Here is a 24926-nt window from a genome sequence, read left to right on the forward strand (position 1 = left end):
CTCGCTGTGTGCTGGCTAATAAACGCCATAACAATACGTATTATCAGCTGTTGATTTGAAGTGAATAGTTGTAAAGCAGGCTACCAGAGTGCACTAAATCCTGCAAAAATGGCGTGCCAAACATACCATAGGTGTGGGGAACCAAAGCAAGTGCACAGTTAAATTATGCACCTTCTTAGATGCTGTCAGTCACTCTATTATTTTCTTTGCTTTGTGATTTTGCAGGTGTTTGAAGGCCATTCGCAAGCTGCAGAAGATGGGTCACCTTCCGAACATATCCGCGCTGTTCCGCGAGTACGCCCAGTACGGACTCTTTCTCGACGTCCGCCTGGCGGCTCTGGAGGCTCTTGTTGACTACACGACAGGTGAGTTTTCGTGTGTGACTATAAATGGTGAGGGTTCCCAAAAGTTAGGAGTGGTCTCGGATTGTGTAAACTACTCAAAAGAACTTTTGCAAGCAAAACTTGTTTCGACTCACTTGAGAAGCTGGCGTTCCAAAATTCCCACTGTCACGGAAAACAGACATGCACACCTACACATATGACATGCTCATCGAAAAACCCTTTCACCAACAGCTGGTGTGCATCGAAGGAATAATAAATAAAACAAAATATAAGTTTTTTGTTCTGTGGTTGTAGTTTGAGCCGAGGCTCTCTTTGGTCCGAAAGTGAGTACAATAACCACTAAGTCACGTGCCTAAGCTTCCCAAAGTGAGGCATGTTAATGCACTGTATCAACGATGCTAGAAACAGGAAGCAGTGTGCTTGGTATGGGCGCTTCATTGAAATATTTTATCTTGGAGGACTAGAAGCGATCTGCTGGACAACACGTAAGGTTTTTATTAGGATTTGTAAACTTCAGGAAAATTGTGATCGATAAAATTGTATTTATAAACCACATTTTCATCATCATGTGATGGTCCTTTCGTTTGGCCGCACTAGAGGCTGGCGGACACTGGAAAGAACATGAAAGATGCCAAGTCGATTCAGCCCAAAAAACAGCATTTTGGTGATGGCTGCCACCAATAAAAAGTTGGCACCATATCTGCATGCTTCACTGGCAAAGGTCGTCGAAAGTCGATGGGCTTCTGTCTGGAGAAAAAAAGAATGATTCGTTTATTTGATACTCCGCGCAGAAAAAATCAGAAAGAAGGCGCTGCGTTAGAGTGCCTGAATGCTTTCCCTCGTTCGCCGCTCTGGCGGGCGAGGGAAAGCATTCAGGCACCTTACGCTGTATGAAATATGGGCGCCATCTGTCAGTGGTTTGAAGAAACTAAGTTTTTCTAGAATGCAAAGCCCTAGATAGGTGGCAGCACCATGTAGTTATAGTGAAACGTAGGAAACACTCGCTTTTTCATTCATAGCATCGCGTTGCCAGCATCACGTAATAAGCACTGGAGTCTTTAGATTTACGTATCAATGCATTTTAGAAACAAAGTAACGCTCTATCTAATGCTGACGTATTAATGCTGTGCCCAAATATGCATGCCATTAGTTTTTTTATTGACAATGTTAAGTAGTATGAATGCAGCCAGGAGGTAACAGCGGGTGGTCGTTCAGCAACGGTTTATACTTTCGCTCTGGTGGCTGAATCGATTGACAGACAGACAACCGAAGGACAAACACACAAACAGAAACACCGAAATTTCTGCGTTGAAGTATCTCAAGAAAGACTATTGTCTTCAATAAGAAAGAACGCTTACGCTAGGAGGTAGAATCGCACAATGCGAAAGAAGGAACAAGGGAAAGAAACAGCAGAGGAGGTGCGCCCACCCCAAGCTTCACGGGACCAAATTTTCCTGCCAAGGGAAGGGCTACTAAATTTATTTATTTTTTCCTTCTTTGAACTAGCCTGCTCATTATCCCATCATGTTTGAAGTACTTGTTCAATATCTAAAATAGCAGTTTGAGACTAAAGTTTGGCATGTTACTAAATGTGGGCCCTAGTTTCAAAGATGTGGTGATATACCCGTGGCCTAGCTAACACAGACCAAGATTTTTTTCGAAAGAAAACTATGAGCTCTAAGAAAGTTGTGCCTGCTGTATATTAGTGGTAAAGTCAAACCCCTTTATGAGAGACACTGATGTAACAGACAAATGGGTATCAGTGACACCAGTGGGCCTGCATAGAAATAGGGGTCGACAAGTAAACGCAAAAGTAGAAGCCAAGAACTCATCCCCAGTGCGTGTCTTTTTAAAAGGAGGCTCAACTGTAGTTGCATCAACTTACAACTTTTATTTCTTCATTACAAAGTCATTATTTAAGTAACTTTGATTTGCCAACTTCTTAATTTTGTTTGAATCGCTGAAATACGAACCTTAGGTTGTAGGCTGGCTCAAATAACCTTGGAAGTTGGCATTCGTTTCGTGCTGAAATCTGCATGTAGTTGTTCTCTCAAACATAAAAATGGCAGCCTGCAAAACACGGCAAATATGAAGAAGACGTGCTCGCACGCCACTTCTCACGTCTTTCAATCTTTCTTTGGTTGATGGATGGCTGCATTCGTTCATTGTTGCTTTGCACAGAGATGCATACTCTTTGATAGATGCAACCTGAAAACTCGTATCTCACGCCCATTTGCCATAAAGTGTAGTTTGATGAAATTGGGAAGTTTTGGAGAGTTTGCAGGAACCGTTTGCCATAGAGTGTAGTGTGATGAAATTGGGAAGTTTTGGGGAGTCTGCAGGAACCGTTTGCCATAGAGTGTAGTGTGATGAAATTGGGAAGTTTTGGGGAGTCTTCAGGAACGGGACGGAGTTAGCTGATGCATGACAGAGGCCATTGGCAGCTGGATGGGACCTCTGTCTTGCAGTAAATAGGGAATGAAATTGAAGGTGCGGTTCGCGACTGTAAAAATGACGCATAGGTGATCTGGTCTCGCTTTTCTTTTTTTCAGTTGATGGAAACGCCGACGATCTGAGCTTCCTGTTGGACATTGTGGAGAATGACCCCGTTCCTCGCGTCAGGTGAGTTTCCAAGTGTTGATGACTTGAAGATGACACTAGTTCATTGCAGGCGAACGTCGTCACAGTGAAGTTGTATCTGGCATGACAGAGCCTTTGATATCACGGAAAACTTGTTCTTAGTGTATATTGTTGGTGCTGCATTAATACCAAAATTATCTTTCATTTAATTTATTATAACAGATAATTGTTTGTAGTATTCATATATGTTGTATCAAGGTTTGACTGTGTCACATTTGTGTGATAGCGCACTTTGGTGTGCTCACTTTTCGGGTTTCCTGATCTGCAGGTCTGACTCACAGACTGAAGTCTTTGTTATGCAGGGCCCATGTTTTCTAATGAGATTCATTTCGTGATGCAGTCTTTACACATTTCTTCATTGGTTTTACTGTAGTTTGGATGCTGCACAGGCAATGTGAGTAGGAAGCATCCGAAATTTGTGCTGGTGAAAATTGATAAGTAAGTGGATTATTAGATAAAATGTCCACAGAAGCTGTATTTATTTTTAATCTTCAGGTACTTCTCAAAAATTTTGGTGATCTTTTGTGTTTGTTAACTTTTCTGAGGCTCTGAGTACTTGCTATTAGCCATGCCAGACCTTTTTTGGCCTCTCAGACCTCTCAGACCTTTTTTGTTTCTTTGACCCAAATTTCGCAGAATGCCTTTTGTGCTGTGAAGTAAAGCCCTAATTGTTCATCTTCTTTGCTTATATTTCCTTGTTTCTTAGCAGGGGCACAGCAGCTCTAGTAAATAACTCGACTTAACGCTTATAGTAAATAACGAATCATAATTTTCATGAACTGTAATTCACTGGTTGGTCACTATGTGGACTAGTTCTTCAGTGTTTCGATTTAGTGCACTTGCAATTTGGTTTGAAACCTAAGATTAGGCCATAAACTGAAGATGCAGATCTCGCAGGTGAAGTGTATACAACAATTTTCACTGCAAATCACTTGGGTGGGGATGTTTGTGCACTGCTGGATTGCACAACTGAATTCTCCTACCATTATGGCTGACAATAAAGTTAATATTTTATCGCTTTGTTGAAAAAAAATTGCAGATTGGCCCTGTTGCTGATGCTAACGCAGAACCCACCGTTTTCGCGGCGCGACGACAGCCCCTTCAACACCGAAGAGCTTGCCGAGAGGCTGTGGAAGCTGATGAGGTGGGCCTGAGTCACATGTTTCAGCTACTTCGCTACTTCAATTTCTGAAGTGCCATATCAATTCATAAATCAAAATGTCTTTTTAATTGCAGCAAGTATGTGGATGCAGATGGTAAATGGTACACAGAACAGGAGGTCCTAAAGTAGAGAAAAATCCATGAGAGACCTCCTTTAGATCAATCAATCAGCCTCTCACCTAATCAATAACTCAAACAATTAATCAATCAGGCTTAATAATAACAAATATGCAAATGAACATGGTAAATGGTGCATGCACTAGGAGGTTTGAAGGTAAGACAACTGAGGGATACCTCCTATAGATCACTCAGTCAGCCTTATCAGTGACCACAAGCATAGCATGCAAATTATCATGGTAATTGGGGCATACAGTAGGAGCTCTGAAGATAAAATACCAAAGAAGGACCACCTTTATCTCAGTCAATCAATCATTTGGCTTTATTGATAACAGCGAGCACACATGGTAAATGCTACATTCAGAAGAAGTTCTGATGGTCGAAACCTATAGGAAACCTCCATTCAATCAATTGGTTGGGTTGAGTCGATCGAGGTACAGTCTTGTCTATGAATGCAATAGGTCGTCATCTCCATGTGAGCAGCGATTATCTTTGTCGTTACTCTGCTCGTTACATCATGACAGTATCTTACAGACTATGTTGTGAGAAATGACATTGCACTGCTATTTCTAGCTGCACATTATTCATATTAGCATAAGATTGAATCTGCATGTCTGTTTTTTTCTGTTGCAGTTCCGGACTCTCTCATGACTCGCGTCTGCGATGTGCCGTGGTGGACTTGTACTATGTATTGTATGGAAAGAACCGGCCGTCATGCCTCTCGGGTCCAGACGCCAACCGCTCCTCAGTACGTCTATGTACCTTTCACACAATATTTCTACAAATGAAGGTTGCCAGCTTTATCGTGGTAAGAAAAGCCGGCTGTTGGAGCAATTTTGGGGGCAAAGAGGCAGAGGCAAGACATAGTTGATAGTACTGGATATGCCACCGTCAGCTGTGTTCTTGAAGGTGTGCTGACACGAAAATTTTAGCTGTTGTTTTTTTTTTATGCCAACCAAAAGGCCCACTCCTTGAGAGACTAGAAAGTGTACTAATAAGCTTGAATGCAAGCACAAAAACTAATCACAGTATGCTTTTAAAACTTTTTTCGGTTCTTACTGTACCCAGACATCACGACACGGTGGGAGCACCACATTCTCACGCAAAATATCGTGACGTTTACATGGCCACTCCGCTCCTGGTGCATCACCAGTAAAGCATTGACAATGCGCGAGGAGCTGTTTTGTATGTTGGGTATTCGACGCTGTCACAACTAATCATAGTGGTGCAAGAGATTGTCAGAGTGGATACTGTCGCGTGACGTCACACTAGTGTCAATACCACTAGGTGCATCATGCAAAAATGGGCTTTGTGTCAAAATAAAATATCAGAATTTACTATGTTTCACACTTGCTATATGCAGAAGATTCGGATGGTGGTTTAGACTTGACTTCGAAAATTGTGTCAGTACCTCCTTTACAATACAGTTAAACCCCTTTATAAGAGGCATGCTCTGGTCAGCGATTCTAGTCTTTTATATTGTTAGAGTGGGTTCACTAGATTGAACCAACAGCAGTGACAATAATGACAGAAAGGGTGAAGAGAAAGACGCGCAGTTCCGAAAGTTGCCTTGGCGAGATTGAGTGGAAGTAGGGCACGTTGGCCATGACGAGGAAAAGGGTCGATTGCTAGAATTGTAGAAACCTCGTGAAGGCGCTTCTCGGAATCGCTTTCGACGATCACAAAATCTTAAGATGTGACCTGGGACGCCTCAGCTATAGCACACAGGAGGTGGCCAAAATGCGCGTTGCTGCTTGAACCCGTCATTTCCATTAGCTGGCATGGGATATCTGCCCTTCATTGCAATACCTGTATCCCGTTGTGGTCAGGTAAGTAGTTTGAAACCACTGCGAGGCAAAGGTGTTTCGTTGCTGCTGCTCGTTGGCAAAGGGAGGTCGGTTTGAGCCCAGCTCGGTTGTTGTCCATGTTCGCCACATTAGTAGATGGTGGAGACGAGGCAGAAGGTAGTCCAGGCTGGTTGCCTCGGTAGTAGTCATCACTGCTGCAATGGATTATTTCACGGCACCAGAGCAGCTCTTCCCGGACCACCTGTAGTATTGTCGATGACAGGTCAGATGGAAATTAGCGCTGGCGCTAGCTACTGTCAGCAGGTTAGCCAAGCGACCAAATTTCGGGGCTATACGACGCATCTTCTGTGCTTCCAAAGTACGGCAGTGCTTCATGACGTTGGTCACAGACGACAGGTTCTCTTTGGAGACCAAGAACTGATACACATCCTCTGCTAAGCCTTCAAGAAGATGGCCAACTTTGTCTTCTTCGAACATAGCGTGTTGTGACACGGGGTTAACAAGTTTACAGAGCTTTAGAATCTCCTCAATGTAAGTGGTGCAAGTCTCGCCAGGCAGTTGAGCCCTTTGAGAGAGGGTGTGTTCAGCCCGCTTTTTTTTCGTTGTGGTGTCTCCGAAGCACTTCTTCAATTCGTCTACAAACGTTTCCCACATGGTGAGCATATCCTCGGGGTTGTCGTATCACAGGAGAGCAGTGTTAGTGAGGGAGAGCATGATATACGATAGCTGAGCGGCGGAGTCCCAGCTGTTAAGTTTTCTCACCAGCTTGTGCTGCTTATGAGGTGCAATATGAGATGTCTTTTATAAAGAAGGTACTTTGTATGCATTTTCTTATTGACTGTAACGAATGGCACCCACAGCACTCTTGCTGTAGGCCGGCTGTTCTATTTCGTCCTTCGTCTTCCTCCACTTCTCTAGCCCAGCCTGTGTGCCAGAGCGCCGGTGTCGTTCATCGCCTTCACACGACCTATATTTTACTGTAGGCGAACTGATGTCTGTTATACCCATTTGTCTTTTATGTCAGTGTCTCTTATGAAGGGGTTCTACTGTAATACGCAGAAGGACTGCATTTACGAGGTATTTTGTGCACCTAAGAAAATGTGCAACACTTTCTGTATTACTTGTTCTGAAGGGCTGAAAAATAGCGCACCACATTTTGAAGAAACCTTGTAGGCATCATGTGTGGTATTGACACAACAAATGGCTTAGTCGCATCAGTTTTCCACAGTCAGTGTTCTCGAGCTGTGAGCAGTTAGTCTTGCTGTGCATACTTTATTTCCACTGCTGTTTATTGTGGCTCAGTTAATGTTCAGCTGTTTGCCAGCAGTGGCACAAAAATGGGATGGTAAATGGAAATTAAATATTTGTAGTAGCAGCTGATGTTATCCATATCAAAATGAGTACTCTGTTTGACCAGTATATCTGTAGAGTCAATATACCTTTTGTTTCAGTGGTCGCTGGAGTATTGATCTGTTGAAATCTTAGTTTGTGGCACAATGCTTGTGCAGTTATTAGTGAACCTGACGACTGCACAGTAACAAAATGCATTGGTTGGTTAGATTAGAGTGAGCATGTAGTGTGCTCATACTCTCCACAGCTGTCTATGGTGCTCAACCTGAAAGAAAAGAAAGCCAAGTTCCAGGCACCTGCAGCTCCTGAGGACGACTTCTTTTCGGTAAGCGACTGCAGTTATTGCGGATCGTGTTTTCTGCACGCATCTTGGACGCTTAGGTTAGACAGGGAGTGTGAGTTGACCTAATTGCTGGTTATGTAAGGCCTAAATTTTGCTTGGCTGAGGAATCCACAAACATCTTTAAAGTTTGCTTTCCTTCAAGACTATCTCTCACTCGAAAGTGCTCGAATTCCCAAATTCTTTTTAAAGCTCTAAGCGTGTTCTCCAGCTCACATTTTATCAAAGGAGCGTCAGCACCATAAAGGCTTTTGATTCAAAAGTCGCTGCCGAAATTTCGCGCTTCATAGTAAGCTCTATCACAGGGTACAAAGAGAAAGGGAAACGAAATAAAGAAAAAGGAGAAAACAATGTCAAAAAAACAAACAAACAATGCTTGCCGCTTGCCTCTGTTCACTTTTAGAGAACGGTAAAAGTGCATGCGCTAGAGACGATAACCCAAGGAATGAAAACACGCGCCTACTCATAGCGCTACCCGTGTGAAGTTAAGTCTAAGGACCTTGGTGTGGAGAATAAAGCCCCCGCGCGCGCGCAGCAACAATTTTGCAAGCTGCCAATTTCGTTCTGTCAAGAAGCTTGTGCGTGTGAACTTCATAAAGTGAGGAACACGAAGTCCCCCAATTCATTTCCGTTGCTGACCAGTGCAACCTTCCGCTACAGTGCACTGGACCTCCACGAAGTGCTGTTTAAACCGAACGCCGGTTTGCGGCTGTTTCGATGTAACGAACGATTGGCTTGGCCCTCTAACGCACAATTCCTCCCGGCACTTCAAACGCCCGCAAAGAATCTGTCCTGAGGTATTTTAAATGTCGCCAAATGGTGCAGGTGCTCCCCCCCTTCCCCCAACCCCGAGTGTGTGTAGCGACATAGTATGGCCTCCGAAACATTCTTCTCCTCGGCGGTACGCAGCAATGACGAGTTGTTCGTTCGGATCTATTTTTGCTCGCGATTATTTATTCAAGGCCACCGACTCCCGACTTATGACCGAGACGGCGTCGGCCTGTTAGTGCTGGCAGAACACGCCGTTGGTGTCTTTTCACGGAGTGCCGGAGTAGTATGGCCTTCGAGACTGTTCTATTCAAATTGACAGTACACACGATCGGTACGGTGGCGCTAGCTGACGCACCGGAATGCGCGCGCCGCAGTTATAATCTAGTTGATGCATACAGTTGGTTGTTTTGTCGTGTTTGTTTTCGTTTGTGGTGCGATCGCCGGTTCTCCGCGGTGGTCGATCAGCGCCGATAAAACGCGCCGTCTCGTTTCCTTTTCGCCGTTCAGACAAACTCGTTCGGACCGCCCCCACGTGTGCTTAGGCCTCGCCCGCACGGCCGCAGTCGGCGGTTCGGCTACGCGAATAGCCGCTAGCTATGCGCCGCTCGCACGATCACGCAGCAGGAAGGGAATCCAAGCGCGCCGCCGCGCTTACTCCGCTTGGCGCCCTTCCCGCGCTGGTGTCGGCAGCTTGCGTGAAACCCGGCACTGTTGTCGCCGCGACTCCGAGCGCTGGTCGAACGCGCTCCTGGTGGCACCGTTGAGAGACGTAGTCACCGGTAACGTGTGCTCGTTGGTCGGTTCGATTGTTCCTACGGCCGATTCCCGACCGCTCTGTCCAAGTAGGCGAGCGTTTGTTTTTTATCACTTCGTGACAAACAAGCCCGCCCGCGCGCCGTCAAGATGAGCTCGCGACAGGCGCGCCGTAAGACCCTGTCCTTCGAAGAAAAGATCGCCCTCATCAACGCCGTGACCAGCCGCAAGGGCAAGATGAAAGACGTGGCGGCTCGCTTCGGCGTGCGTCCGAGCACGCTGTCGACGATCCTGAAGCACAAGGACCGCATCATCACCGCCGTCAGCTCGGGCACCAGCGGTTCGCGCAAGAAGCTGCGCGCCTCCAACTACCAGGACGTGGAGAAGGCCCTGCTCCGCTGGGTGCTGGACATGCGCACTCGCAACGTGCCGCTGAACGGTACCATGTTGCAGGAGAAGGCGCGCGACGTCGCCTGCCGCCTGGGTTGCGACGATTTCAAGGCCAGCGCCGGCTGGCTCATGCGCTTCAAGAATCGGCACGCCTGTTTGGTGGGCCTCCGGCGCGGCGAGTGGCTCCCCCTGCCAGACCTGAGTGGAGGTGCCGTGCTAGAAGACGTCGACGACGTCCTCGACGCCATCAGGGTCTACCGCACCCGGGACGTCTATGCCGCCCAGGAGACGGCTCTCTTCTACGGCGCGCTGCCGCACGAGACGAGGGCCTTCAAAGAAGACCCCTGCGCTGGAGGCTCCCGGAGCACCCAGAGGCTCACCGTGTTCCTCTGCTCAAACATGGACGGCAGCGACAAGAGGCCGCCACTGGTCGTCGGGAAGAGCGACAGGCCCAAGTGCTTCCAGGGTTCCAAACGCATCCCCATCAAGTACGTGTCGCACCCCAAGGCCTGGATGACTTCGCTCCTCTTCTGCAACTGGCTGTGCGACTTCAACGCCAGCATGGCCGAACAGGGTCGCTCGGTGTGCCTCCTGGTCAGTCGGTGTGCCGCGCACGCCATCGGAGAGCTCTCCTTGTCCAACGTCCGGCTGTGCTACGTCAGCGCAGACGCCCAGTCTTCGCTGCCCTGTCCGCTCAACCTGGGCGTCGTGAACAGGTTAAAGTGCGCTTACAGGCAAAGCCTGATCGACAGGTTCTTGCTGAATATCCAGCTTGAGAGAGTATTGGCTGTCGACCTCTATCAGGCGCTGCAGATGCTAGTAGAAGCGTGGAAGTGTGTGAAACCCGCGACAATACTGTCCTGTTTTCAGAGGGCCGGAATCGACGCCAAGCCGGATTTGTCACAGCTATCTCGCGAGAAAGATGTCGAAAAAGTTGGGGCTCTTCCTTCGGCACTGACTAAGTCGTGGCACCGTCTTCACATGTGCGGCTTCGTTCCCGAGAATGTCAGCCTCGGCGACTACGTGTACTGTGATGCTTGGGCTGCCGCCGTGGAGGAAGAAAATGGTGAAGTCATCCTTGGCAGTCTTCAGAATGATCTTCTGTTTGAGGATCTTGAGGACTGCGATGGTGTGGTATTGAGAGAACCCTCTTTGAGAGAGGTGCTCGAAGCCATCGACCTGCTGCGAGTGCATGCTGGTTCCCGAGAAGAGTTTGACGTGGCCTTCGAAGCGATAGAGCTGTATGAAAGCTGCATCAAGGCAGTGCTGCGGAAGCAGGTACAGGCAGCGATAATTGCCTTTCTCATGGTTCCATTACAGTTTGACATTTCTTGAGAAATTTCTAGCGACACGACATGTTCTTGCAGTTTTGTAGGACGTCCTTTCTTATAGAGATTTATTTTTCAAGAAATACAGTCGGCATTTAGTGCTGTGTCTATTTATTTTTATCAATTTATATATACTACAATCACTGTTTGAGATATTGTTTTCTGGCCTAATGTTTCAGATATTGCTTTCAGTGTTATTGTCCTACTGAAGCTAGTATAATGTAATGATTTTATTGCAGTTTTATTACATACAATTTCGTCACTTGTCTATAGACGAGTGCCTATATTGTCAGGGTCCATCTGTCCTCATAGAAAGGTGCAACTTATAAAGAACTGTGTAAATGCATCATATCTACACATTATTCCAAGGCCCACTCTATCCTGTTGCTAAAAAATAATGTCATAATACATTGGTCATAGTACATTGATTTGAACGTTTTTCAGTGACTAATTTTAATCAAATTATAGTTAAAATATTCATTTATCCTGAAGTTATTCAGGCTCTGTTATTACATAAATAGGGTTGATTTTTGGACTAGAAATACAGTGCAGTTCCGTTTTGAGTTGCATTCATATCAAGGAATTCAAAGTTATGCTTTCGGCGGTTGAGAAAAGCGGAACAAAACGGGAGGCTCTATTCATTCAAAGCTCATCTTACTCTTTTAATGAAACAAGAGAAAACAAGTTGTGTACACTAATCTGTACAAAGCGCTTTAAAGGGTCAAGTTGCTGCACAAGGGAACACATCAGAATGCACTGATCAGTGGATGTTGCTAAAGTCAAAGTATCATCATTGTTTCTTGTTGTTATAGCTGAAAATTGTAGTTAAAAACAATTGCGAAACACGAGGCTTGCAACTCTGCTCTGGTGAAGTTGGGAGTCGGACAGATGCCGTACGGTCAGGGAAAAGCATGAGGACAGTTAAAATGCACATCGACTACAGATGTACTTATGAAAGCGCAAGTGTTTCGTTTGTGAACAAGGCTTTTGCGTGGGAGCCACAATGTCTTCCCTTATGCGTGCATTCGTGGCCGATGCTTAAATTAGTTGCCGGCGGCTTTGCTCTGAGCAGTGAAAAAAAAACCATTTCACGCGTTGGTGAAGTGCTCCTATTCAGACACTTTAAGCGGATTGAAATCGGTGTACTCCGCAAATTTATGTGTCCTTGGGTCGTTTGTGAAACCCGTATATAAACTTCAAAGCTGTGCACAAGCTGTGAACTTGTACACTATAGATGTGGCAATGGAAAGTACTTTACACAATCTTCGAACTGTTTACTGGTTCAAATTAAAGATTTCTAAATGTTGTGCTGCCTTGCGAACTCGTCTTCTACGACATTTGGGAAAGGCAGTTAAGGCCATATCAAGATATTGCTTTTTAGGGTTGAGTAAGATTAAACGTCCATTTAAATCCGAACGCATTCTGTTTAAGTTCGTCGAGAGGTTGTCTCTAAAGGTAACTTTTTTTATTCTCATGTGCGTATAAACAGGCAAACTATCCGAGATCAAACACATGGTTCAAAACTCCTTGATTAAATTTGCAGAGAGAAAAAGATTAAGATGAGGCCTTGATTTCTCTTATGTCAAGCTGAGACCACACTACTATGTCAGTTTGTCATGAATTTTGAACTGTTTAATTCATTCATGGTGCAGTAAAGGTTCTTAAATCTCCCTGTAAATACAATGTTGACCAACTTTGGCAGGTAAAAAATGAACTATGCCCCAACAGGTGTTGTAAAAATGTTTTTTTGTCAAGGGAGCTCTCATGGAAACTTTGAGATGGACGGTGTTGCACGGCTTTCATTCTTGCTTTTCTTTCCAACTTGCCAAGATGCCCTTTGTACATCCCCGAACAAAGTCTTACTCCCTATGGGGTCTCTCCGTGTCCCACAATTATCTGCAAGTTCCCAGAAACAATTTCCTCCTTTTCAGGTCTATCCATTTAACTGTATGCAATGCGCAAGAACATTTTACTCCCTTTGCAGTTTATCCATCTGCCGCAACAATGTACACATCTCTGAAAATATTTTAGTCTATTGCGGGATGTAACTGTGTTTCACACAGCAATTGTGCTGTTTGCATCACTTGTGGCATATGCATGATGCAGAACAATAGTGAACATCTATCTTGTGTGCCCGTCTTTGCATTAATTGTGCACGTTCGGCACACCTGCATCACCCCCTGAACTTCTGCCTTGTTTGTATTCACATAGCTAGCATGGTGTGGTATTTTCTACCCAAAAGTAGCATGCTGGTGATCATTGTTTGGGCACACGATAGGCCCCAAAGGATGTAAATCCTTTTATAGCATAAAACGTATGTCTATCGTTCGGAAGAGAAGATATGCTACAACTGGCGTGAGCTGCGCTACGAGCGGAGAAGTTTGCCTGTTCTGTGACATTCTAAAAGCCTTGTTTACTAACATAAACCTGTTGTTCACTCTGAAAAAAATTCAAAAAGCCTCTTTTTATCCTACACCAATAATAGTCATCTGGCTTGCTTGTTTAGTTTCCTGAAAACGGCACTGGACACTTTCGTATCAAGAATGCAATGTTGCATCGATAGCGCACATGCAATCTGTGACCAGGAAGTGCCAGGTGCACAGTGGTAATGCAAAAACTTGGATGCAAGATAGATGACGAATATTGTAGTAGGACAAAAGAATGCCCTTTTCACATGATCTTCTTTTAGAGTGTTGTTCTAGACTATTATTGATGACTGTGGTGTGCTGTTACCCTAATACTCTACTTGGCATTTAGTCGTTGCATACTATACAGGGTCTATTACGAAAGTAATGCCCATGATTTTATTGCTACGTAACTACCCATGGCTGCATGGTAAAACACGTTGGGCAATGTGATGGTGATTCTTCTCTTCCCACGTAGCCGGCTGCTAGTTCAGTGAAAGCAGCGTGAATGGAAGACGTGCCTCTGTGTGAAACATTGTTATCAACTTTGTAGCTTGGCGTGAGGAAGCGTTTGCTTCAACAGTGATACGTTATCAAGTTTTGCTTGAAGCTTGGAAAGAATGCAACCCAAACATTGTAGATTCTTCAAGAAGCCTTCTAGCATTACTGCATTTCAAGGTCGCAGCCCGGGAGGTCGCACTAGGTGTCCAAAGAGTGCTGGGAGGAGGTCGCCAACAAACCCTGTTCTGGACGCTCAACAACAAACAGACACAGTGAAAATGTGAATTGTGTGCCTGAAGTTTTGCATTCCGGCATTCAGCTGAGCATCCAGCAAATTGAGTGTCTACTGCTGGGAGAAACTGTGAACACTGCCTTTCACTGGATATGCTCAAAAGATTGAAACACCGAGTCGCGCATATGATAGACAGAATATCAATAACGTGGTCAAGCTGCACCATGGCCCAGAAACACGTGCTTCATTGTTGCCAAATCCCTGACCTGGAGCAGTACCCGGGTGGTCTTCCACTCGTCTCACAGTCCTGACTTGGCTCCGTATCGCTTTGTTTTTTCCCCAACTGAAAAGAAAGCTGAAAGCAAGGATTTGGGAAAACAGGGAAAACATCAAAAAGCATGTTGAAGTGTTCTTGAGAGATGTTCCCGTCGTGGACTTTAAGGTTACCTTCCCAGCATGGCGGACATGTCTCTACAATTCTATTAATGGAGGGGGAGAGTATCCTGAAAAGTTTCAGCCATTCACACAGGTCTCAGCTATAAATTCATTTTTCTGGACAATGCGCATTACTTTTATAATGGACCCTGTATGCGGCAACTTATCAATGTTATACGAGTACGTTTCTGACTTATCCAACCCTTGTGATACAGAATTACGCCAGTGTCTGATTTTGCCTTCCAACCTTTCTCTTTATCTCAGATGAAACTTGAGCCAGGTAGCATAGTGTCCGGCGTGGAACTCCTAGCCGAGGCGGCTCTCACCGCAACTGAGCGGCTTGACACACAGGCGATTCTGCTAGGGGACGCTGATCACATCAAGACGGAGGTACGTTATGCTGTCAAGTTGTTCACCTGCCACGATGCTCTAGCAGTATTGGGGCTCAACTGGGGACTGTAAGGTTGCAGGATTGAATCTCAGCTTCTGTGGCCTCATTTTCGCGGAAATGAAATGCTAGATGCCCATGTGCTTAGATTTAGGCGCTCGCTAAGGATACCCCAGGTGGTCGTAAATTTCTGGAGTCCTCTACCATGACATTTTTCATAATTGTATCGTGCTTTCACTGCGTAAAACCTCCACTGTTACTGTGTTTTTGGTAGATGAGCCACAGTGGGCCTCCAGAGTGTTAGGGGAGTCATATTTTGCTGTACTTATTGATTTTATTCAATTATGCCTACCATTGTGGCCATGTTTGTCTGGTGTCGCAATACTGACCATGAGGTCACTTGCTGCGAAAATTCATTGTAATGAACACTGATATTGTAATGAATTTCGAGTTATTTATTTATTATGACCCTCAGGGCCAAAAGGCATTAAAGGGGTAAGTGGTCACAGGAAACAAAAGAATAACAAAAGTAGACAAAGATTTCAGTACAGAGGGTTTTGATTGTGTAGTTTTAGATGAAGTTAACAGACATATAACCCGATCCCACGAAAGGGATAAAAAAAATGCATCAAGGTTACAAACATTTTTCTAGTAACAGAACAAGGCTTGTGTGATAGACTGTATTTGTGAAGGAAAGTGTAAATTTAAGGCTCGTTTTCTGTGTTAGTCACAACATTAATGAGAACTAATGGACTATAATGCCAGGGAATGTATAGGGGATGTTATTAGAAGTAATTGTAATGTAAATGCGAAGGAAGTAAGTGGGCGAAGAGATAACTCGTTGCCGGCACGATCCGAACCTCGAATAACACGTTGGACGCTCTACCACCGAGCTACGGTGGCAGTTATCCTCACAATCAGGTTTTCTCAGGTTTCAGCCTGTAGTAACATCTATGCCTTACAGATTGCTCTTACACACTGACTAATCAGATACATCTTGTCCAAGCAGAATGTACATGAATTTTCTAGAAGCCCATGTTTTTGCGGCTTATTGTGCATTATTACTGTATTCAATTCGCCACTAATGCACCATCTGGCCGTAAATGATACCATCTAATATTCCATCTGGCCGTAACTGATACCGTTCCCATTGCCGAGGGAGCTAATAGAGATACATGCGCAGCTTGTTTGCCATCTTCATTGCACTATTTTTAGGTGAAAAGGCTACAATGCTATCAATGAATAGTAATATTGCATGCTGGGGCTTTGAGTACCTGACAGATTACATTGTACTGCCCTGAATGTTGACTTTTCCCTTTCAAACTCTCTTATAATCAGTCGCATGAAACGTGCTCGCATTGAATGCCTGGCTTCGGGGGAGCTCGCTCTGCATGCTTTTGGCGTCGTTTTGCACGTAAAGGTGTGAGATGTAAAAGAGGGTGATTTCGTCTTGCACACTGAAATGCCGGAGTCACAGCTTTGGCCACTGTTGATTTCTCACTTCTTGTCTTGCTCACTCTCGGTCTTCTGTCTTCCGGTTTTAGGCCTTTTCCATTGCTGCTTCTTCTCAGTCTCAGTGCTCACAGGTACGACCGACTGCCGAACATCTGCAAGTCGCCTACTTCGATTCGGGCTGCATGTTTGCAAGTGTTCGTACTTTGCAATGATGCGTACTTACCATACTGGCTGTCCCGTCGCATGGCCTTGCTGTTTGAAACCTCAAAGTATGTTGCCACTCTTACTGTCAAGCATTCCTCTTCCATTTGTTAACCATGCTGTTCAATTGGAGTCTGTTATTATTTCCTCTTCTGCATTGAAACAATGGAGCCAGAGTGGCGTACCTTGGTTAACTCCTCTTGGATCTCGCATCTCTCTTTCCTCATATTCTCTCCTGTCTTTGTGCTTTTTGCGTTAGTCATTATCTCTTGGTGTTCACGTAAGCGAGCAATGCCTGAAGGTTTCACTTGTCCCACTTTGTTTGTAGCTATGTGTTTATCACTGCGAATCCCATACTGAATGCCTCATAGCATGTCGGCCTTGCTGACTAAAACCTTGAGAAGTCCTTCCCACCCCCTCTCTATTCATGAAACATCTCTTTCCCATTTGCCAACCGCGCTTTTTACCAGCTGCTACACTCGTTCTATTCCCCATAACCCCATCTTAGGAAGAGGCTGTCGTGACTACTCAGTCATTGGAAGCCACAGACGCTGAGGTCACTCAGGTGGAGCAAGAGGAAGTGTACGTAGGTGCCGACGAACAGCAGCTGCAACATGAGCCACCAGCCGAGCCGGAGCCGGTTGAAGTCATTGAGCAGCCGCACCATGAGCCCGAGGCAGCTGCTCACTCGGATGTGGAACACATGGAGGTCGAAGTTGAGGTATTTGATTGATTCAATTGGTTCGCTGTCCATCTCTTCTCGTCTTTCTGGTTCTTACACTCTTCAGTTTGCATTTTGTTTTCGTTCTCTGTTATCATAAATTTCTCTGGCGAAAGCCATGGCAACGGAGCGTCTGACGACGCTGTTCTTTTCGTGTTTTTTTTTTCCATGGTTCCTTAATGTTTGTTCTTGTATCTCACTCACCTACTTACGATTAATGCCTACGTGATAGTGCCCCACTTCGGTCGCGTACTTACACCTATGGGTGTTGTTCTGTCAGCGTTGTATTGTAGTGTGGCACTTTTGTACAGTGTTCCACTGCGTACTTGTGTGTTTGGTTTCATTTTTGCCCCTATTATCTTGTACTTTGTGCATTTGAAGAAGGTTTGAAAAAGGCTGAAGTGATGATGCTAGTATAAATGGTGAAATGATTCTCAATTCAAAATTAATTACAGGTTAATTGAACGAGTAGCTAAGCTTCTTTCCTGTCCTCCTTTCAAAGACATTTTCCTTTCAAAAAAAAAAAAAATACTGCAATTTTATGTTCGAAGCATATCCTGAATGACGCACTTTCAAGCACCCATAGTAGATACTACCACATGCAATAAAAAGAACCGTGCCCTCCAAAATAAGTTTATATGTATATACATTTTTCAGAAATAGAGGAAAAGGACATACGCTTTTTAAAAACTTTATTTCTAAATGTTTTGATACAATGCGATTTATCAAGAGTCTTGATCAATATCGGTATCTCATTAAAATTCCCATGAGTGAACAGTTTTTTAGAAGCGCATATTTTTTTCCTATATGTCTTGTGGCAAATGAAGATGGCTTTTTCATTATATATACTATAATTACACCATCTTTGTTTCCCATTTCGCGTTGTAGAGAAAGGAAAATGCTGTGGCACTGAACAAAAACGTTTTGGTGAGAGGTAAAATTGCTTTAACACTTCCAAAACACTTTCTCCGGTCCTGCAGGAATTCCTTAAAACAACCATATCTTTTTTTTTGCAAGAGAATCTACAGCGCACACTGCCATAATTTCCCAGGAGGAGCCGGTAGCCGTCACACCCGTGCAACCACAAACATCGGCGCAACCGCAGCAGAAAGAGACATCGCACAGCAGTGCGGAGTCTGGTCCGGTGGCTGTGCCGCTGGTTCCGATTCAGCCGGCCGACATCAACTACTCCGACGACTCACAGTCCAAGTCACTCCCAGGGCTTACAGGTGAGGGGGCACACATTGCGTTTCTTTTCGCACAGCATGTCTTATTTGTAGAGCTGAGCAAATAGAAAAATTTGGGATGTGAAGCGGATTCTAATATCAAAGTGAAAATCGAATAGAATAATTTTAGAATATTTCTCGAATATGTCTAGAATATTTTTCTAATAATTTGAAGGTAAATTGTGTGTGGCAAAAAGAAATTGGAGAGGAATCCTAAGCATATTCTTATGATATGGCAACACGATAAATGTTTCTCGCTAGGTTTTTGAAGCACTGGTGGGGTTGTATTTCGTAGTTGTCTTGTTAAGAATGAGGCAATCCAGAGGCTAAATTGTATCAGACTATGATTTGGTGCCACCAAAGTGTTGCCAGCAGCACTGTACACGTGAAAGGCAAAGGTGCTATTACCTCAGCCTCTCCTCCTTTTCTTCAACTTCTGTGGAAGCACAACTGATGTGGATAGGAGTTCGAAAATTTGCTGCGTAGACATTATTGTCCAAAAACATTTGACATTTTGGGTGCTAAAAATCTTCAACGTCTAATTTTTCAGACTTTCAACTGCTGTGGAAGCCCAACCGATCTGGCTAAGAGTTCTTAATTTGACGCGTAGACGTCAACATCGAGAAACATTTGAAATTTTAGATGCTAAAAATCTTCGACATGCAATTCTTCGGACTTCTAAATTCTGTACAAGCCCAACTGATCTGGCTAGGAGTTCCAAATTCGCTGCGTAGACATCAAAGTCCAAGAACATTTGAAACTTTGGGTGCTGAAAGTTTTCCACGTTCAATTTTTTGGATTTCGTGCGAAAATTTCAGATCCATAACAGCATTAATTCAGCACCTCTCTCCCTCTGCCACACCAATCATCTTTGTGTTGGAACCAGCACATCTTGAATCAGTTCATTTGCGACGTTGGCTGCATTTGTCTTTGGGAAGTTTGAATAGTTCTAATAGTAAAAATTTAAGTGTGAATTGAATTGAACAGCAAATTTTACTCGAAAAAAATTTGAAATTTCTATTACTCGCGTACCCCTACATATTTGTGATCACATAGAGGGGAGGGGCCCTGCAACACTTTTCAAAGTAATCGTCAAGTGGCTTCATCAAAGGGGCTTTTTGCCTGACAAATCGACTGCAGCAAAATACTCTTTTGCTTTTCTTAATATGCTAAATTTATAGACAGGAACAGAAATCATGTTACGAATAGAGTATTTTATTATTGACCAATAAATAGTGCCATTCTGAATAAAGACAAATAATAGAATGAAGAGCACATTTTGTTTCCCTTGTTTCGCCGTGATGCGGTGGGCACATTGTAAATGAATAGATCATTAAACTTACTGTGCACATGGCATACCCAGAATAGGTGAACATTCTCGTTACGCATGTGCGAACATTCGACCACTTCAAAGATTTGATCCAATATCACAGTATGCAAATTTGCTTCCATTCAAATTTGAATAATTGATGATATGTGGGGTTTAACGTCCCAAAACCACCATATGATTATGAGAGACGCCGTAGTGGAGGACTCCGGAAATTTCGACCACCTGGGGTTCTTTAACGTGCACCCAAATCTGAGCACACAGGCCTACAACATTTCTGCCTCCATCAGAAATGCAGCCGCCGCAGCCGGGATTCGAACCCGCGACCTGCGGGTCAGCAAAATTTGAATAATTGGAAATTTCGAAGTATCTGTGCCGAATCACAGCGACTCCAGCTCGGGGCCAGCGTGAAACAGGACATTGACGTTCGTGTGGCTCATGCTTGTTTATACTTGCCGTGCTGGGTATTGATCCCAGTAGCTCGAGCTCTGAAACATTTACAAATCCGCACGCAAAGCCTCCTGTAAAGGTGGTTTCACTGCAGTGAAGGGGTGCTATACTGTAAGTTCATCTTTCCAAGGAAAGTATGCACATCTGTGAAGCCCCATTTCAAGGTTAAATGAACATATTTTGTATTGATTGATCTTTTTTTAGTTTAAAGGCTTGTTATACCGGCTTATGTGCTATAAGTATAGTAACTATTAAACGTAACATATTTTTTTGGGTTATCAGTTGCTTTCTACCGAAAGTCAAATCCTGCTACTATTTCAAAGTTGCTTCCACTCCACTTCCTTTGAACGAAAAAGAATGACATTTGCAACTGTCTTGTTTTAATAAAAAAACCAAATATTGTGCAGGTTAATTGGCTGATGACAAATATGCACAATTTTTGTTTATAATATGCAATATATACTATTCGAATTCGATTTGAAATTACTTAACCGAATCACTGTTTCCTTAGGATTCACTTTGAACCTAAAATTTTATATTCGTGCAAACCTATTTCTTTGACAAGCTGTACAACAAACTTGATTGGTAGAATGGCTTTAGGAACAGTTTTAACTTCATTGTATCGCAAACCTCCGCTTTTGGCTACCTGACACTAAGGAGGTGTAAAAAATAACTTAGCAAGTGGAAAGAGAAGTAAAAAAAAAAGAATAAAGACATTTCAATTAATATTACAATGCTTTTCAGATAAATATTTGATACATCATTTGCCTAATTCACGAATGCGCCTTGCCGTGGCAACATGTGGCATCTTTCATCTATAACGTGGATAAATGCGACCTTTCTTTCCCAAAATTCGTTGGCGGGATTGTTGGTTCGTAACCATAAAGATGCCTTGCAACACTTCTTCACGTATTCGTCAGATGACTTCGACAAAAGAGATAATTGCCTTGTGAATCGACTGCCACAAGATTTTTTAGAGTCACTGGCATTCGTTCACAAATGTCACAGTGACTCCCGGGGGTTAGAAAGGTTCAAAAGGGTGGTGTAGTTGACACCTGGGTCATTGTAGTTTGCTTTGTGTATTTGTTGGAGTATTAGTCATTGTCAGCATCTGTTAGAGAGGGTATACACTCTACTATAGTAGCAATAGTAGTCAGAATAGTAATAGTTTTCATAGTACTGTAGTATGTACAGGTTTGCGATTCCTTTGTATCATCTGTGATGAATTGCAATGAAAAGTTATGTGCTACACAGTGACATTTAGAGCCTGACATTACAGTCTTTTAATGGGAGGCATTTCGTTTTGTTCTTGTACATGCACGTGACGGATGGGAGTTATTTTCTTGTTTTGTCTCCTTTGTCCCCATTTTTTTTTCTTTTTCTGTCCTGTTTCTTTCTCACACCTGTGATTCACATGATATATGTCACTTTGCGCTTATGTGTATGTCGCATGTTTTTTGTTTGCTCATTTGTGACGCTCCTTCTCGCTTCCTTCATTATCATTGACACAATTTGTCATTCGGAATTTCTACCGTATTCAGTGCACGCATCATCACAATTGCGTCGTTGCGTTTTAGTGATAGTTTTTTTTACAGATGCGCGGCTCTTTCCCTATGGTAATAGTAATTGATCGGGTTAAACGTTCCAAAACCATGACATGATTGTGAAGGACGACGTAGTAGACGGCTCTGGAAATTTTGACCACCTCGAGTTTTTTAACGTGCACCTAAATTTAAGTATACGGGCCTTGAGCAAAATCGAGATTTTTGGCAGGTTGGTTTGCAATCTTCAGAACTAGTGGTTTCTCCTGCATCAATGCATGGGTGCAAGTCGTAGACCTTGCGGAAATGCTAAAGAAAGGAAGCCTGATTTTTTTTAGCTGTGGTGGCAGCGTAGAGATTACAGGATCTCACAGAAATGAACTGATCTCTCGTTCTTGAAGGACATTAATCCTGAGTGTTCCTTTCCATGCGAAGGTCCTGAAATCAAACCTTAAATTGTCCATATTATATGGGCTACAGATGTAACGGACTACAGACTGAGGTCAGTCAAAGCGGAAGGACGTGTGGAAAACGAGCTTGCCCATACACAAAACAGTTAGACAGCACTTGTTACGCTGCTGCAAAAAGGCTAAATGAGCTTGAAGAACTTGTATTAAAGTCACTCACACTTTGTTGAAATCAACACAGATTTAACGAATTACCAGTTGTAACATAGTAAGTGAATAATCTTGTCATAGATACACTGTTAAATATGCATTGATAACAAAATTTCGGATCCAATAACGTTATTTTCGTTTCAGATGCGACTTTGTTATGGTTAGGTGTGTACATTCAATTCATGCTAACGTTAAGGCATGACCAGAAGGAACCAGCAACTGTGTGTTAAAGGGATGCTGAATTGAAACAGTACAATACGTTTGGCTGATAATTATATACTGTAGAAACTGTAATCTCAATTGAATCTCCCTAGTTTTATTAAATTAAAAACTCAATGTTAGAAGCTTGACTTTTAAGTTTCCCGCTTAAATAAAGTTTCCCACTTTTACTAATTGGAAACTACCTAGCTTTTCATTCATGCGGTCAGAATCTGTGACTTCATGGCGAATAGTGTGGGAACTTCAAGAAGGCATTGCCACCCGGGTTTTCTTTTTGCATGTTTTCTCGTTTACCAAGTGTCTTCATGTGGCAAGCATGGTGATTTTGGAATTGTGAAAGTGTGGTGTACTTATGTAGCAATCTTTTTTTCTCCCTGTTAATGAGAACATCTGTAAGAATGCGAGTAAGTAAAGCGGTGCCTTCACTCGCAGGTGCTTCGACCCACCACCAGCCAACTGGCTTCGACTCGAGCATGTTCAAGATGGGCGCTCCGCTTCCTGAAGTATCCCAGCCGCAAGCCGTCCCTCAGACGGACGTCGCTGCGCCGACGCCTCTGTATCCATCCGCCGCCGGGCTTCCCCTGGGCGTGTTTTCCCTGTCCGTCACGCCATCGACATCGCTCGGCGGGGTGTCGTCTGCCACGGGTGGTGAAGCAGATGACGTCGTCGGCACTGTGAGCTCCAAAGTGCACAAAGACAAAAAGAAGAAGAAGAAAAAAGACAAGAAGCACAAGCATAAACACAAGCATCGCAGCCACGACCGACTCTTGGAAAAGGAGCGCTTCTACAGTTCGGGCGGCAGCACCAACCAGTCGCCAGCGCCGTTTGGAGGTGGCGCGTCGAGCAGCCCTCAACACGAGATTATCTGAGTGCTGCTGTGTGCATTTCAAGCCGAGTGGGAGCTTGCTGCTGATGTTTATAATGTACAGCTGTGCCTTTTACGCGTTGATTTTTTAAAGCCCAGGAAGACAATACCAAACATGATCGTGTTGTTGACATTCTGGTACCCTGGCAAGAAGATTGAGCATAGAGTGACAGAGTGGGGGGAAATAATCGTTTTTTTGTCTTTTTCTTGTGCACTTGTTGATTTCTTAAAACGAATTCCCGTTAATTTTTCTGTATAGTGCAGGACAATCGGTTGTCTACAGGTCCTGCGGCTTTCGGCGTAGCATTATTGTTTTGTGCCCAAGTGACGGTGGATTGAGCTGTCGTTTTGTGTGCCGTCGAGTGTGCAGTCAGTTGCCGTTACAGCGGACAACGCTTGTAAAGCGTCGCAACCAGCACGCAGTGAAACACAACAGGTTTTGTAACACCTACAAATGACGACGAATCACGAGTTTTCAAGTTTGTGACCATCCCAGTTTGCAGGGACTGCAAACACATTTATTTATATGGCCCATTGCTGTGAGGAATTCTTGAGCAGCTTGGGCTTTCATGAATGCAAGTGGCTTCAATCGACGACTTGTTGAAGAACCCCCGGCATAAGTTCCAACCTCTGAGTGTGCGTTATGGGTCTGCGACAAGGTGGTGCGTTGCCGACATTTTGTTTTGGTATGGATGGCCAGTGTGTTGACTTGACAAAGAAACGAAATTGCGGATGCTATGTGTAAAATAAATCTGTTGTACAAGTCCGATGAATTGGGCATATTCCAGATGAGCTTGCCACCGGAAATTCGAAACAAGGTAAGTTATTCAGACCCCCCCCCAAACCTCTCTGCAACTTGTTATTCCCCAGTCACACTGCAAAAACGTTTGTATTCACATTTTTCCCAGTATGGTAGCACTTCATATGGGAGATAGTTTGCTGCCGGGGCAATGAATGGGTCAGAACTGCGGAAAGCCGCCCAAAAGGTCCTCGTGTATGTGAATCTGGTTGGAGAGTGTTTGGTCGACTTTACACTTGGTCATTCCAATTATCGTTCAGAAGTGCAGTTGTTGCTTAGAGCTCTGTGCAGAAGTTTTGAATACTCTGACCAAACAGTGCTTTAATGAGAAGGTTCTGAGAAGCAAATGCAAAGTCGGTGACCATTGCTACGGTTACGGTTCGAAAACAAGTAAGGCAAAAGTTTGAGAAAACATAACCGCTTGAAGCAATCACAAACTTCATAACGCTAGGTATTGCTGGAGTCAACGTTTCGACAAACAGTCTTCTAGTTGCAGCCTTGAAAGTAAGAGTGCTTATCGAAACGATTGCTACGTAGAGAGT

At 44.0% G+C, this 24926-nt stretch overlaps 1 protein-coding gene across 3 annotated transcripts in view; it reads left to right on the top strand.

The window, feature by feature from the left end:
* Nucleotides 1–24354, top strand: part of Taf2 (TATA-box binding protein associated factor 2) — a 51278-nt gene extending 26924 nt beyond the window's left edge. Inside the window, exons 25-33 of one of the 3 annotated variants that reach the window (XM_075873421.1) lie at nt 226–365; nt 2897–2966; nt 4024–4128; nt 4896–5010; nt 7668–7745; nt 14840–14965; nt 17128–17340; nt 18358–18569; nt 23153–24354. In XM_075873421.1, coding sequence (XP_075729536.1) covers nt 226–365; nt 2897–2966; nt 4024–4128; nt 4896–5010; nt 7668–7745; nt 14840–14965; nt 17128–17340; nt 18358–18569; nt 23153–23222 — 1129 coding nt within the window. In that variant the 3' untranslated portion in view covers nt 23223–24354. The remainder of the gene's footprint in view (nt 1–225; nt 366–2896; nt 2967–4023; nt 4129–4895; nt 5011–7667; nt 7746–14839; nt 14966–17127; nt 17341–18357; nt 18570–23152) is intronic. The other 2 variants (XM_075873419.1, XM_075873420.1) reach the window with 2 other exon arrangements.
* Nucleotides 24355–24926: the final 572 nt, after the last annotated feature.

Source organism: Rhipicephalus microplus, chromosome 9 (assembly GCF_043290135.1).
Source record: "Rhipicephalus microplus isolate Deutch F79 chromosome 9, USDA_Rmic, whole genome shotgun sequence".
NCBI lineage: Eukaryota > Metazoa > Arthropoda > Arachnida > Ixodida > Ixodidae > Rhipicephalus > Rhipicephalus microplus.